The 16,039-nt window shown below is 44.9% G+C and overlaps 1 protein-coding gene across 5 annotated transcripts in view; it reads right to left on the reverse strand.

Annotated features, from left to right (window-relative positions):
* The window catches only part of FGF1 (fibroblast growth factor 1), an 89,146-nt gene that overhangs the window by 15,938 nt on the left and 57,169 nt on the right, over nt 1-16,039 (reverse strand). For all 5 annotated transcript variants that reach the window (XM_047086295.1, XM_047086302.1, XM_047086283.1 and 2 more), the window contains exon 2: nt 6,680-6,884. In XM_047086295.1, coding sequence (XP_046942251.1) covers nt 6,680-6,848 — 169 coding nt within the window. In that variant the 5' untranslated portion in view covers nt 6,849-6,884. The remainder of the gene's footprint in view (nt 1-6,679; nt 6,885-16,039) is intronic.

Raw genomic sequence — 16,039 nt, forward strand, 5'->3', positions numbered from 1 at the left:
AGAAAGACGGAAGAGGTATTAGGAGCCTGCCACTGCCAAGATCAGGGAGCTTTGGGGCACTGCACCATGGTTCCAAGCCCCAAGCCGTCCTGGCATCTTCCTGTCCTGCCCTAGGAAGTTTTATTTTTATTTTAGTTTTCAATTAATTAATTTTAAAATGACATCCAAGTTAGCGTATAGTGCAATAATGATTTTTAGGAGTAGAATCCAGTGATTTATCCCCTCCATGTAACACCCAGTGCTAATCCCAGCAAATGCCTTCCTAGGAATTTTTAAAGATAAGATTACAGCTGGTGTGTTTGGGGGACAAATGAGTGCAGAGGGAGGTCTTTTCTGCTTTGGTAGCATGTCTGTGGCCTTTAAGCCTGCTTTCCACCTCTGCTCTCCAAAGAGAGGCCAAAAGAGATTACGTGCCTGGTTTATTCTGGGTTGGAGACTTCCCGTCCTTTGCTGTGTTTACCCAAAGTGAGGTCAGCCTCATTCAGAACTCGGTGAGGTTGTTTTATGTCAATGGCATTTATAATTAAAATGTAGCCACAAGCTGGGCTCCCTAAAGCATTAGAGAGAGATGGAGAAGAAAAAGAAATTGAGCTTGTGGAAAAAAAAATTCCAGTGGTCTGGAATATATATATATATATATATATATATATATATATGAAAAAGACTTTTCTTAGAATGTGTAAAGGTGTCTGCTTCTGCTTTGGGACTGAAAAAAAGGTGCCTGGAAAATTTTGATCTAGTCCATGGACTGTGTGATATTTAAAAAAAAAAAAAAGGTTATCCAGAAAAATCTCTTCTGTATAACCAGATAAGGAGTGAGTGGGAGGAGAGGGGCAGGGATCCCTCTGGCATCATATCCCACCAAGATGGGAATACCCCACAGAGGGGAGTTTTTCTGCCCAAAGACCTGCCCTGCTGTCTGGCTTTGGCACCAGGGCCCAGCTCTGCCCACCTTGGTGATTCGAAAGCCGTCTTGACTTTCAGCCCCAGCTAGTGGGGAACAAAGTGCCTTTACCATCAGGTGCCGAGTCATAGTAAACTAGAAACCGGAAGTCTGTACTGCCCCAGTACAAGGAGGCAGGAGGGACTGCACCCTAGAGGAGTCTGCCCTTTCTAAAGGGCTGCAAAGTAGGATTCCTTTGACCGGTGAACTCCCTTAGTGCCTTTAGGATGTGGTTTGATTTATAAATATTTGATTGGCACACACTTTGCTCAGGAACATTTCCATTTGTGTGGTGAACACTGCCAGTAATCCTGCTCCTCACACAGCCCTCCTGTGTGCTTGGGGAGGCCAGGGGGCGTTGTCCACAGAAGGCAGCAGATTGGGGATGCTCGTGAGCTTATTGTTCTTCTCCAGTTACTGGTGTAGATATTCCTCCCATCGGGAAACAAGTCATGTCCCCCTTCGCCTGAGAGGAGACTCCAGCAGAAAGAGCAGAATCAAACATGGAGCCCCTCCTTGCTTTGCCCAAGACAGCGCACTCTGCCAGAGAAGTTAGACAGGGCAGGCCTTGCTGGGCCAGGCGCTGGGCACATTTTTCCTACATGCCAGCCCTTGAGAGTTCCAAACCTAGATAGTCCCAGTGACACAGAGATGAAGAAAGGTAAGGTCAAGTAAGGAGGAAGGTCAAGTAAGCCTAGGGGTCAAGTAAGCCAGGAGGAGGGTCAAATAAGCCTAGGGATGATAATGGTGATAAATAACATTTTTTGAGCACCTACTGTGTGCCTGGCAGTGTGTATAACATTTTTGAGCTTCCTACTTTCCTGTGACATGGGAACTATTGTCATCCTTGTTTTTAAAATGAAGAAATTGGGTCGCCTGGGTGGCTCAGTCGGTTAAGCGTCCGACTTTAGCTCAGGTCACAATCTCGTGGTCCGTGAGTTCGAGCCCCGCGTTGGGCTCTGGGCTGATGGCTCAGAGCCTGGAGCCTGCTTCCGATTCTGTGTCTCCCTCTCTCTCTGCCCCTCCCCCGTTCATGCTCTGTCTCTCTCTGTCTCAAAAATAAATAAACATTAACAAAAAATTAAAAAAAAATGAAGAAACTGAGGCATGTGGGGAAGTAACTTCCCCACGGTGACAAGGAACTAGTAGACAGGGACCTACATCTACACCTATCTGACACACACGACAGGCTTTGCGAATCCAGTATGTTTATTTGATCAGTTTGTGGGGCAAAACCACCATCACAGTATTGATGTCAATGGTGGTAGTGGTATGTGGAAAGAGACTTAGTCTTGGAAGAAGAAGCTATGGATCTGTGACAGCCCTTCCCAGTTACTAGTTGGTCACAGGTCCTGTTAACTCAGTGTTTGCAGAGTGATGACAATTCATAACCTTGTGGGTTAAGTGGCAATGAACGAATCTAACATAATGCGGGGCCCTGGGTGGCTCAGTTGGTTAAGGGTCCAATTTGGCTCAGGTCATGATCTCACAGTCTGTGAGTCTGAGCCCCGTGTCGGGTTCTGTGCTGACAGCTCAGAGCCTGAGGCCTGCTTGGGATTCTGTGTCTCCCTCTCTGCTCCTCCCCCATTCGTGCTCTGTCTCTTTCTGTCTGTCAAAAATAAATAAATGTAAAAAAAAAATTAAAAAAAAGAATCTAACGCAATGCCTGGCGTATATCACGAGCTCGATAGGTATTTACTGAATATATTGTTGAATTTGAATTTATCTGCCACCAATACAATGCATTCACTCCTCAAATTAATATTTATTGGGCACTATGCCAAATGCCATTCAACATACTAGATGCAAAATTGCAGTGTTGAGCTGTAAGAGACAAAGTCCCATCTTCAGGGAGCTCAGTTGGGGAGAAAACCATTCAATAATCACACAAACAAATGTGGAATTATAACTACAAGGAGATACGCATGGTACAAGGCACTCCTCAAATGTCCTGTGTCTGAAATGGAACCGGTCATCCTTCTCTGTTCCCTCCAGGATCCTCCCTCTCATGGTGACACCACTCTACTCATCTTCCAAAGAAAATCGCAGGGAGTCCCCATGGATCTTCCTGCAATTTAATGTCCCTTCCCTTGTCTCATGGTCTGCAGCTTTTATTCTGTGCCTGGCTTTCCTAGAATGGCAGTGTAACAGATGTTCACAGCCTATAGTGATGATTGCCTACGACCATGATTTGAGGAGTTGTAATGGGATAAACCAAAAGCATCTTCTCTATGGGCCGGAGATTCCCACCAGTGGGGACAGTTTACTCAGAGCTACATTACACTGGCCTGTGCACAAGCATCCTTTGTAGGTTTATACCACTCCAAGAAAGGGTTTGTGTCAGGTACTTGGAAATTTACTCTCCTGGAGGTAGGAAGAAGATAAGTTTTGAAAATATCCCAATTTTTCCCAGGGCAGATCCGCTGAATGGGGACAAAGAGAAGCTATGAAAAGGGTTAGTTTTTACCTTGTAGAGCTGGAAGGCATATGGTTCTATTTTGTATGATTTATGTAGATTTGTTTCAATATTTGATTGGCTTTTAGAAATATTCTTTCCAATGGAAGTCTTAGAGTATAGCTCTATACCTGTGACCACAGTGTCTAGTCATGTTCAAACTAATGGGAGGGAGTATCTGTGCTAATCATTTAGCCAGGGTCATCCCACTCTGTCCATCCCTGCCTGTCCAGATCAGATTGATTCAGAATAACCCTTGGCATGAAGATGGACAGTGTCAGTACCGCCACTGGGCAGTAGAGGGCGACAGAACCACACCCAGTGGTATATCCACACCAGGGAGTCCTCTTGCCTGCAGGACTTTTCAGCCTTGTCAGGCACACAAGTGATTTTATTCCCATTCCATGGGTGAGGAAGCTGAGTCTCAATATTTTCCCCAAGATTACACAGTTGGGAACCCTGGAGACATCTAAATTTCTAGACAGGAGAGGATGGTTGGAAGGGTCCTTGGGTTGAGGGACTTGACATTTATTTTGCAGAGCATTTTATGCAAACTGGAGAGAATGGTCATTGTTTAGTACTGCTCCTGACAGCGTGGGAATATGAATCCGCGCTTTCTGACTCTAAATCTAGGCCCCCCCTAAGTCTCTTCAGAGAGTTATGTGGATTATCCCATTCTCCAGGCATTGACAGGTACAGGGATGGATTTCTGCTTACTCACCCCACATACTCTGATTTCTGTCCTCCTTAGTCCTTGTTCTTAGTTCTAGAGTAAATAAATAGGCCAACACAACTCTGCATTTTGCCAGAGAGACCTTGAATCAAAACCGGAATCTAGACCATTGGCCTTCCTGGGAGACAATGTTATAGAAGTGATGAAAGGAAGGTCCTCAAATGTTATACTGTATTTCCACATGCTGTGGGTTGAGCATCTGGAAGTCCCAGTGACGGTGATGACAACAGCAGCAATAGTGACCGCCGTGTGCTGAGCTGTTACCCTGAGCCACGCACTGTGCCAGCCACTCTCCTTAGATTATCTCATTTCATCCTCCCAAGGAACCTGGGAGGCAAGTAATATTATTCTTATTTTACAAGTGAGAAAAGGGAGGCCAGAAAGCTTAGTAACTAGCCCAAGTTCACTTGGCAAAGAGTCGACCCAGCATTGCCTGGAAGTCGCCCTCCTCACACATGCCTCCCATTTTCTTGTGCTACATTCCAAGGGTTCCTGACATCGTAGGTCAGGCGGCCGAACTCAGAGCACATTCAGAAGTTGTCCCCATGTTACATGCCCAGAATGCAATCCATAATGCTAATGATGGATGACAACAGTGAAGTCGCATGCCATTTGTACTAAAATTCCAGTACTTGGAATAAGTCCTAATTGTTGCATCTTGTTTTCTCAGATTTCAAGATTTCCCAGAAAAGCCAGCCTAACCCTGAGGAATACATCATCATGGTTGTCTTTCCCTTGGGATTCTGAACACCAGAGAGCATCCCCATTGGTTCAGAAAACGGGTAAGATTTATCAGAAACATTTAAAACCCCAGAGGAATTATGAGGCGCCTGGATGGCTCAGTAGGTTAAGTGTCCGACTCTTGATTTCTGCTCAGGTCATGATCTCATGGTGCGTGGGTTCGAGCCCCACGTTGGGCTCCATGCAGACGGTGCAGAGCCTGCTTGGGGTTCTCTCTCTCTGCCCCTCCCCAACTTGAGCGTGCTTTCTCTCCCTCTCTCTCAAAATAAATAAATAAACTTAAAAAAAAAAAAAAAAAAAACAACCCCAGAGGAATTAAAGCTTCTTTCCCTGTGCTGTGTGGGGCAGATCACATGAATTCTATAGCTTGCCTCACACAGTGGACTATAGTCTAAGTCCATTTGTTTGCAGTAAATGTTACTTATATATATGTTTGACATACTAAGTAGAGTCTTTTTTGACTCGCTCTGGTGCCTCGTTTTCATCAAATATAAGGCATTCGCTAGGCCTATTTGATGACAAACCACCAAAACAAAACCCCTCAAAAGTCTAATCCTGCGGGTGTAGGCCTCAACATCAGTTTTCTTGCTCTTTATCTCAAGGGTCTGCCTGGTGGTTGGGAAGGAAGAGACAATGCCTTCCGGCCCATACGTGCTGGCTTCCAACCCCATGACCTTTGCATCTGAGAGTAGCATGAGCACCACTGAGGTGGTCATCTGTGCTTACGGCCTGCAGCCTTTGGCACATATTACATGAATCATGAAGACTCTCTGGTATATAAACCATCACATCAAAGCCAGTATTTTGCATTCTGTTTTAAAGCTAGTTCTGCAGAACCTTACTTTCTACCTGGGCTGTGATTATGTACCTCCTGGTTTCCTCTACGCCTTTCTTCCCTTGATTCACAGTGTGTTTTACCCGTTAGATCGCTGACCCTCTATGCAGGAACTAGGTCTGGCTTTTGGCGTCTCTACAACAGCTAATGCTTCAGGGGTGCTCAGGGAATCCCTGCTAACATCACAGCAGGACGCAGGCACCTAACACCAAACATGCACACCACTCACCGCAAGAAGTACTAAAGCAGAAGGGAAAGATTTTTATCCTTAGATAGTCAGGAAGACTCTTTTCTCTAAAGTCATACCTCCATTTATCAGCACCATCCGAGAGCTAAGCTGGCAGGAAAGCCCAGAAGAGATGCTCGGCATTTGGCTTCAGCTGTTCCCGCTCTCCAGTTTCTCTAAGGTCTGGAGAATGACTTTACCTCTCCCGGTTACCACAACCACATCTGCATGATCTGCAGAGTGAAAGCTGCATAATTTATGATGTGTAAGACTGTGATTATGAACTAGGATCTCACAAATCAAGCTCAGTGGAAACATAACCTGGAGAGTCCGTTCCCATGAAACTGAGCCCGCGTCTGTGTGTGGGGTTGACTGCCCCCGCCCCAGGTGGCCCTTCCTGTCGTAGAGCAGGCAGGGTCCTAACCGGCCTTGGGGGCCAGGCCTTTCTTCACTAAATTACAGAAACCCCGAAGGGCCGAACACTGGCAGCCACATCTGATCTCAAAGCAGTTGTGTGAGGTCAACAGACCATCCTTTTACAGTCTTGAAATAGGACCCCTTTAGGTAGGCTGTAGCTCTCACAGCTCCTTATTTTCCACACCTAGGCCCTGTGCACATTTATATCACCCTGCCTGAACAGAACCTTGGAGAAAAGGGTACCCGTTCCCAGATATCCTCCCTTCTCGCGTCCTTGACTAAGAAAGACACCAGGAAGGTCTGGGGCTACAAGAGAAATGGGTGCTTACTGTGCTGGTCGCTCCTGTCCCTTGTCCCATCCACTGTGCCATCTGGAAGGATCCTCAGGAAGTGGCCCCCGTTGCTACAGTAGAGGAGTTTGGGTTTCTTGTAATTCCCTGGAGGCAGATTGAACTTCTCCGTCAGGGCCGTGAAGGTTGTGATTTCCCCTTCAGCCATGGCTCAGCGGCTGCTGCTTAGGGTGTGCTTTCAAGGCTGTAAGAAATTAGACAACCCTATAGAGTGTCCCACCAGCCAAGATGCTGCGTCCCCTTCCGAGACGGGAAGGAGAGCCTCGGGGCACGGGGCCCCTGCTCGGTTAGTAAACCACAAACTGCCCAGGCGATGCCCACAGCAAACGGGTCTGTGCGGTGGGCAGTGGTTAAGGAAGAAAGGTCTCTGGCATGGGAGGGATTTTCAGGACATTTCTTACTTCCCAATTGGCCACGGCTTTGGACAAAGCCGTGCATTTTTTAGAACTTCAAATTTAATCATTTGGCCAAGGGAAAAAAAAAAATAATGTTTTGGTCCCTCCTGATCCACACACATCCTCAAATTAAACACTGAAGTTGTACTAAAATAACACCTGGGTTCTGGCTGAAACCCACGAAAGCCGAGAGGCCAGCACTGAGGTTTTGCTCTTCTCCTCCCACTGTGTGGGCTGGGGACTGCCTGCCCCATGTACGCAGATAGCTCAGATAGCCCGACTGTTCGGGACCTGTAGGAAAAGGTACGGAAGGGCCCTCAGACCGCCCGCCATAGAGACGGCCAAGGGTTCACCTGTAACGGCAAATTCTGGATTTGCTGGTGGGAACAGAACTAGAACCAGGGAACAAACACTTGGGAGTGTTATGCGGGATTTTGAAGGGCAGACACTGTCCCAAAGGAAACTTTATGAGACAGATCTTTTGGAGGTTCTGCCAGTGATTGCCTGCTTCCTCGGCTTTCCATACATTCTCATGTCACATAGAGATGGTAGGTCTGGCCCTTGTACAAAAGCCAGCTTCATTTTAAGTATTTGCTAATGAGACATACTTAGTGTGACACAGAAACCATCATATTGCACATTATAATCCTCTAAGATTGTATACACCCACTATAGAGAGACTTATAGTATCAATGTTAAAACATCAATGACATGAATCTAAGTTTTTAAAGGCCAAACAAATAGGGGCGCCTGGGTGGCTCAGTCAGTTAAGCCTCTGACTTCTGCTCAGGTCATGATCTCATGGTTCGTGGGCTCAAGCCCCACGTTAGGCTCTGTGCTGACAGTTCAGAACCTGGAGCCTGGTCTGGATTCTGTGTCTCCCTCTCTCTCTCTGCCCCTTCCCTGCTCACGCTCTGTCTCTCCTGCTCTCAAAAATAAATTAAGAAGATTTTTTTTAAAGCCAAACTAATAAACAGAATTTTAAAACATCTACTTGTCCCACCATTTAGGAGAACAAAGCGCTGGTGATTCCAAGGACACACAAGGAAGAGGCGAAAAAGAGCCGGGGAACTAGTGCGGGAACTTCCTTACAAGTGTTGAGTAAGTCCTGATTGCACACACTGATTATTGAGTGGCCTCATAATGGTAGTGATCATCATCATTAACATTAACTTGTAATCCGGGCTATAAGGTAACTCCTATAACCTTCATTATTACTCTTTGAGACAGACACTCATTATCCCCATTTTTTTGTAAAATGATACCAGAGCTTATAGACATTCGATGGCCCGTCCAAGGTCAACAGCTACTGGGTGGTGGGAGCTGAGCCTCAAAAGGGGTGTGTTGAAACAAAGCCATCACTTGCCCTTCACACCTGGAAAAGGTGAAGTGACTTCACTGATATTTCAGTGTCATTGCCAGAAGTGGGATTTTTACCCACGGTCTGGCACATACATCTGCCCCCATGAGTTCATTATTCATTACATTATTCGTTTGTGGTCCAGATATTGGCCATCACCACCAACACCCTCCACTTTTGTCCCTGTCAACCTTACAGTGGGACTCCAGGCATCTCCTCATTTCCCAGGAGACCCTACATCACCAGGGAACACTGTGAACTTCGCGGAAGGCCTGCCAGCCTCCCGCATCCCCTGAAGTAACCATCCATCCATCCATCCATCCATCCATCCCCAGAGCAACCTCATAGAGTTGCTCATGTGGAAGGCAATTCCATCATAAACTGAGACAACAATTTGAGTAATTTGTCCTGGTGACTTTGGAATTGGGGTTCATGCTGGAAGCATCTCATTGTTTCTTTTGCTCCAGGCATTTTAACATCTGTGGTACGTGTCTTCCAGTCTGTACTCACATGAGCTCGTTACTGTCCCCACTTCCAGCCATGGTTTGCCGTCCCTCTGAGTACCCCCAAAGGGAATTTTGCATACACTATATAAACTATGTTTAAAGTCAAGCCATCTCAAATATCCTCTTCACATGTGGCGAAACTCTGTCCAGCTCCTTTCAGATAATACAGTAACAGATTGAAAATGTTACTTACATCCACAGACTTTATCTCCCGTGGCACCTTGCTTTTGCTTCCCAAACCCACATTCTCTCTTCCAAACCCTTCTTATTCATCCACAAGCCTCTACATCTCTGGGCCTACCTCTCTCTCTCTCTCTCTCTCTCTCTCTCACATGTCTCTCTGTCTTTTTCTGCTCAGCCCTTCTTCACCCAGCTTCTCAATCTCCCTCTCATTCCACTCGCTTCTGGATCCCCTTTCGATAGAAAGCTCTTTAGCTCTTTCCAGCTTTGACATCCTCACCCGTCACCTCTCCATTGACATGCAACGGTGATCAGTTCCCCGTTCCTTCAAGTACAGCCAAGAGATAAAAAAGATTTTTTGTTCCTTTTCTCCCCCCAAGCACTTGCTAAGTTGTCTACTTAATTTGGTACAGGAGAAAATAATTATATACTGGTGGATATATATTTGCCATTTAACGGTACAAATAGCCATTCATGTTGTCAGTCTTCGGGGGTTGGACTTTTGTTTCTTGTTGTCCCTGGGTTTCCTCAAGTGGAGGTCTCCATGGGCCCCTGACTGTGCATCAGGTGCAAGTGAAGGATGGCTTCCCTTCTAGATCCAGCACTGGCGGGGAGTCTCCGTTAAGTTGTTGTCTAAGTGTTGGGTATAGATTTGGCTGTATCCATTTGCATTCGTGCTTCCAGCCCTTTGGGATGAACGGGAACAGATACAGCAGAAGGCTCCTGTGGGTAGAGGCAACAGCCGTGGCCAAGGATTGTCCCATGCTCACGTGCTCATGTGTGTATAAGCCATGCAGCGTCGACTTCACCACTGTGGAGCTCTCCCCAGATTAGCAACCTCGGCCAGAGACCAACAGGCCCTCAGGTGTCCCTTCCTTTCCATCACATTGCCATCTGCTGTTATAAAGCCACGATTCTGCTTTTTGCCTGCTCCCCCCCGCCCCGACTTCCACCACCAATAAGAGGGACAGTAGTGGGGGTGGCTGTACTAACTTCAGATTGCTCCCATGACCCTGAAGTTCACATCCATATCTGGAAACCTGAAGGGGGGACATGTTAACTCCTGAAAATAAGCTTTGAGTCAACCTGAAGCTGATAGTCTATGGCAGTGGGATCTTTGAATCAGCTGAAACATACAAAAAGTAAAATCCCTTTTTGTTGCTGAAGGAAACCCCAGAGGCACAAAAAGGCCTTATTTATTTATTTATTTATTTATGTATTTATTTATTGGCTCTGTTTACAATTTACCTACATTTGAGGCAGTCGTTAGTCCTAATTTCCTTGCCTCTTCAGGATTTGTTAGAAGATAGGGATAAAAGAAATCTATGACATGATAAAACCATTAAGCAACAGCCTTCGTGGGCCCTTGGGGGTTTTCACAAATTGCTCTAATAAATGAGTCCATTAACTACATGAAATCAGGCATTAAGCCTAATGGAAATTTATAAATTCTGCTTCTTGTTATTATTCTCTTTTTGTTGGCTGTCAGGGGTATATCTGTGTATATTTGTTGGGACATGGAAAAAATCAAGCCCAGTGGACTTCTTGTCATCGCTGTGTGCTAAGCCCAGCCCTTTGAGATTCGGGGCACCGGTGAGATTTAGGGGAAAAGCCGGAAGATTCTCTTGACACCAAAGTAAGGGCAACACGAAGCGTATTAGAACATCCGTGGTAAGGCTGGCATATTTTGTCATCTGTAACCACTCAAAGAGAACCTAAACTGACACATGTCTGAAGGGTTAATAATCTTTCACAGTATTCATAACAGCACTTAGAAAAATGTGATGTGACCTATAGGAGATGTGAATCACTGGTTATGTTGAACTAGTTGAAGCCTGGTGTGGTCTAGGTCAGCTGCCACTGAATGCTTCGTTTAAAATAATTTTTCAATTGGAATGAAAATAGAAGTTTTCATTCTCTCTCATATTTGAGAGAAATTGTTTAAGCTCTTTCCTCCATCATTTAAGCCACAAACATAGCAGAGGGGATGAAGGAGGTAAAGGTAAGCTATGGTTATGTAAGAGAGAATCCAGGCCATTTCAGACTCAGTTCTCAGCTCATCAAGAGTTGTTGAAGGGACACTTATCAAGTCCCCGATTTAGGAGACATGTGTGTTCAGTTCGGCCCTGGAAACTAAGCTAACAGAAAAAATTTAGGGTTCTAAGGATCCAGGAAAGGCAGTTGTGGGGAAGAGCAGATAGAGAGGGAGACACAGAATCTGAAACAGGCTCCAGGCTCTGAGCTATCAGCACAGAGCGTGACGTGGGGCTCGAACCCACAGACGGTGAGATCATGACATGAAGTCGGCCACTTAACTGACTGAGCCACCCAGGCGCCCAGGGTTTTTTTAAATTTTTAACCCCTGTCACTGCTTAAATAATGCAGAATACCCATGAAAGGGAATATTTTACAAATATTCTACCAAATGTGTACTGCTACCAAAAGTAGATGTATAGACATCTGTCAAGATGATGATTGGATAAGTGTCCTCTGACCAAGCGTATGTAAAATAGGTCTCACCTTTGGTTCCAAATAGGTTCTAAGTTCTTGCTCCCTGTCTCCATCAGTGGCATCACTCAGAAGCATTAACTCTTAGAGATGTTAATTAACCTTACATTTTATTGAGTCACATATGCATGTTAAATGTTAAGAGTAACCACTAAAAAGGGGCACCTGGGTGGCTCTGTCAGTTTAGCATCTGACTCTTGATCTTAGCTTAGGTCATGATCTCACAGTTCATGAGTTTGAGCCCCACCCACGTTGGGCTCCGTGCTGACAGCATGGAGTCTGCTTGGTATTCTCTCTCTCTCCCTCTCTCTCCAGACCTCCCCCACTCATGCTCTCTCCCTCTCTCTCTCTCACTCTCTTTCTCTCCCTATCAAAATAAATAAATAAACTTTTAAAAAATTACAGGCACCTGGGTAGCTCAGTTGGTTAGGCATCTGACTCCAGCTCAGGTCATGATCTTGTGGTCTGTGAGTTCAAACACTGTGTGGGGCTCTGTGCTGACAGCTCAGAGCCTGGAGACTGCTTTGGATTCTATGTTGCTCACTATCTCTCTGCCCCTCCCCTGTTTCTCTCTTTGTTCTCTCTCTCTCTCTCTCAAAAATAAATAATAGCCATTAAAATTTTTTTAATAAAAAAAAAGATTGACCACTAAAAGAAAACAAATAGAATGCAGTGATTCCAACCAGCAACTGGTAAGAATAGGGGAAATGAGGTGAAAAAAATCTGTACTTATCCAAAATAATCTAGAAAAAGAATAGAAAATCAAAAATAGTACTCAAAATTAGGTGGCAGAAATAAATCCAAATATATTTATATTCACAATGAATGTAAGTGGACTAAATTTACTAGCTACTGGATTTTTTTATGTTTATTTACTTATTTTGAGAAAGAAAGAGAGAGAGAGCAAGCACCAGCTGGGGAGGAACAGAGAGAGAGAGGGAGAGAGAGAATCCTAAGTAGGCTCCATGCTGTCAGTGCAGAGCCTGATGTGGGGCTTGGTCTCACAAACCATGAGATCATGACCTGAGCCAAAATCAAGAGTCAGACGCTTTAGGGGCGCCTGGGTGGCGCAGTCGGTTAAGCGTCCGACTTCAGCCAGGTCACGATCTCGCGGTCCGTGAGTTCGAGCCCCGCGTCAGGCTCTGGGCTGATGGCTCAGAGCCTGGAGCCTGTTTCCGATTCTGTGTCTCCCTCTCTCTCTGCCCCTCCCCCGTTCATGCTCTGTCTCTCTCTGTCCCAAAAATAAATAAACGTTTAAAAAAAAAAAATTAAAAAAAAAAAAAAAGAGTCAGACGCTTTAACCAACTGAGCTACCCAGGCACCTTGCTACTGGATTTAAAAAATTTCACCTATACTCTGATTATAAAAGACATGTTTAAAATGTAAGGGCAGAAAGGTTAAAATCAAAAGGATGAAAAATAGATACCAGACCAATCTTAACAAAAATTAAAAGTTGGTATGGCTATATTAATATCATAGAAACTAGGTCTAAGGCAGAAAGAGTGATCAAGGATCAAAGGGATCACTGCATAATGATAAGTAGAATAATTAAACAGAAATATATAAAAACTTTAAACTTGTGTATAGTTAATGACATAGCCTCATAGCCTCAAACTATATGAAACAAAAATTAACAAAAATATAAAGAACTTGGCAAATCCACCACGATGGTGGGAGATTTTAATACCTTTCTGTCATAAATGATAAAGCAAACAGACAAAAAATATTAATAAAGTTGCAGATTGAAATGCACAATTAACAAGTTTAATTGAGTGAACATATCAGGGAACCCTGCATCCAACAGTTAGTGAACACTATTCTTCCCAAGGATGCATAGAACATTTTTGTAAACCGATGGTGTACTAGGTCATAAAGCAAGACTCAACACAAGTAGAAGAATCCATTTTGTTCAGACTATTCTGTGGGGAGAGTAGAAATCACTCCTATGCATCCCATTAGTGACAAAACCCTTTCAACTGTACCTTTTTAATGTCTCTTAAACTCATCCTCTATTCTCCATCCTCACTATGGCTGCTCACCACAGATGGAACACCTTGTCTCACCTGGGCTGCTAAGGCAGGCAAACGGCGTCTGTCTTCTTCACCTCTGCAACCTTCCAACCCACTTTTGATTCCACTACTAATATCCTTTCCAAGGCATGAGTCTAATCATCATTCTCCTGCTAAAGATCTTTGCGTCACTGGGTTCTCTGCTGCCATCAGGATAAAACCCAGACTCTGCCGTGACCTGTGAGGCATTCATCATCAGGTCCCTGCCTAACTCTGTTGCCTTATCTCTTATTGGCCTGTTCTTCTTGTAGCTCCCCCGCCACCCCCCCCCCCCCCCCCCCCCCCGCCAACATACACACACTCTCACATTCACCGACCAGCGTTCTCTCTCCCTTACTCCCTCCACCTTCTACCATGGCCTGACTAGGTCATACTCACCCTTCAAAAATTCATCTCAGATATTTCTCTTTCAGAAAGTTGATTTGGATACATCCCCCAGCCCTAACCTCCCTTTTCTTCTGCCACACCACACACACCAGTTTATGTTTGAGTTGATTTCCTAATGCTCCCACAGCAACATTTCTTTTACCCTATGGAAGCACTGGGTATAATTCCCGCGTATGTTTCCCACCTATATCATTCACTGGTTTCCCATTGCTCTCAGAATAAAGACTAAGGCCTTATCTGTATCTCTTTGTAATGTAGATAGTGTTGAGTCACTCTGTTGTACACTTGAAACTAACATAATATTGTGTGTCAATTACATTTCAATTACAAACAAAATAAAATAAACAAAAGTTAACATTTACTTAAAAAAAAAAAATTCTACCTGCCGGGCTCTGAGGACTACCCCTGGCTTCCTCCCCTGCCTCCTTTTCTACCATGTTCTCTACCCAAGCTAGCCTTCCATTTGCTTGAAACCATTGTGTCCCTTTTCGCCCTATGATCTTTGCCTACACTGCTCCCTCTCTCTAGAGCGCTCTTTCTTTCTTTCCCTCTACCCTCCTTGCCTGGTTAACTCCTACGTTTTGTTCAAGCCTTAGTTCAGTTGCCAATTCCGCAAGGAAGACTTTCCTGACTTTCCTTAACTGGGTCAGGTTCCTCCAGTTCTCAAAGGACCGTTTAACATTTCCTCAGAGCTCTTACTTCATTTTTTAATTACACATTCATTCTTGTGATTATTTAATTAATGTCTCCCTTTATGACTGGACTGTCAGCTCCACAATAGTACAAACCAATCTGTCTTGCTTACCATGGTCTCTCAGTGCCTGGCAGAATGCCTGGCATCTAATGGGCCCTTGATAAATATTTGTTGAATGAGTGAATGAATATAATGTAACTAAGGTTACCTGACTGTCTCCTTCATTAGTCTCTGCAGCTCTGGAACAAAAGCTGTGCCTGTTTTTTCTAGGCCTTGCACTTAGCAAATGCCTCCACATAATCATTGTTCTCTGCATGTTTGTTGATTGAATCCCAGGCCAGTTCCTTCTTGGGAGCCTCTAGTGGAAACATGCTATCATGGGACCTAATTAGTAGGTGAGGTCTTTCAGGTATTAACAGAGAGGCTAAACCAAGAACCTAAATGGATTTTAAGTGGGTTCAAACTAGGCTGCTTGGTTAAAGCAGACCCAGGGGAGCCAGGGTGGGTCAGTTGGTTAAGCGTCCGAATCCTGACTTTGGCTCAGGTCATGATCTCAAAGTTGTGAAATCTGTGCTCGCAGTGCTGCTGGGGCTGCTTTGGATTCCCCCTCTCCTCTCTGTCTGCCCGTCCCCCACGCCCTCTCTCTCTCAAAATAAATGACCTTTTTTTTTTTTTTAATTAAAAGAAAAAAACCAGACCCAGCCTTTTTTCCATCTTGTAGAAGTTACTTCCTTACTTCTTTGAAGGCAATATCATGGACTTGAAGGATCTCAAGAAAAGATCAGACCGTTTAGTCTCAAGTCTGAACTCTCTATCTAACCACAAAAAAGCTTGTAGGGCCTTGAAAGAATTCTAGGTTTTATTGTTTCTGCCTGGGAGTGCCAGGTTGGCAGCAACTCACTTCACACTCTCTGGTGAAGGAAAACTTGCCTGAAGAAAGAGACAGAGTGTTCTTCTGTCTTTCCCCGTCTTCCACCCGCAGTGATCTATACCAGGTCTGGGGAGGGAATCTAGCCATGGCTGACTGGTGGGACTAGCATCTCGGTGTGCTTCTCCCAGGCCAGTTCTGTTCCATGAGCTGAAATCTCGTCTTCCAGAGCTGGCAGCAAACTCTGGACATGGCCATGGGGTAGGCTTGGTAGTGTCGTACAGGAGATGGTTCCTACAGATTTGTGAAAGCCAATTTTTGAATATTCAAAATATTCCTTCCTTCCTTCCTTCCTTCCTTCCTTCCTTCCTT

Source organism: Lynx rufus, unplaced genomic scaffold, assembly GCF_022079265.1.
Source record: "Lynx rufus isolate CCGP_SWC_20201006 ecotype Redwood Valley unplaced genomic scaffold, mLynRuf1.p SCAF_1, whole genome shotgun sequence".
Lineage (NCBI taxonomy): Eukaryota > Metazoa > Chordata > Mammalia > Carnivora > Felidae > Lynx > Lynx rufus.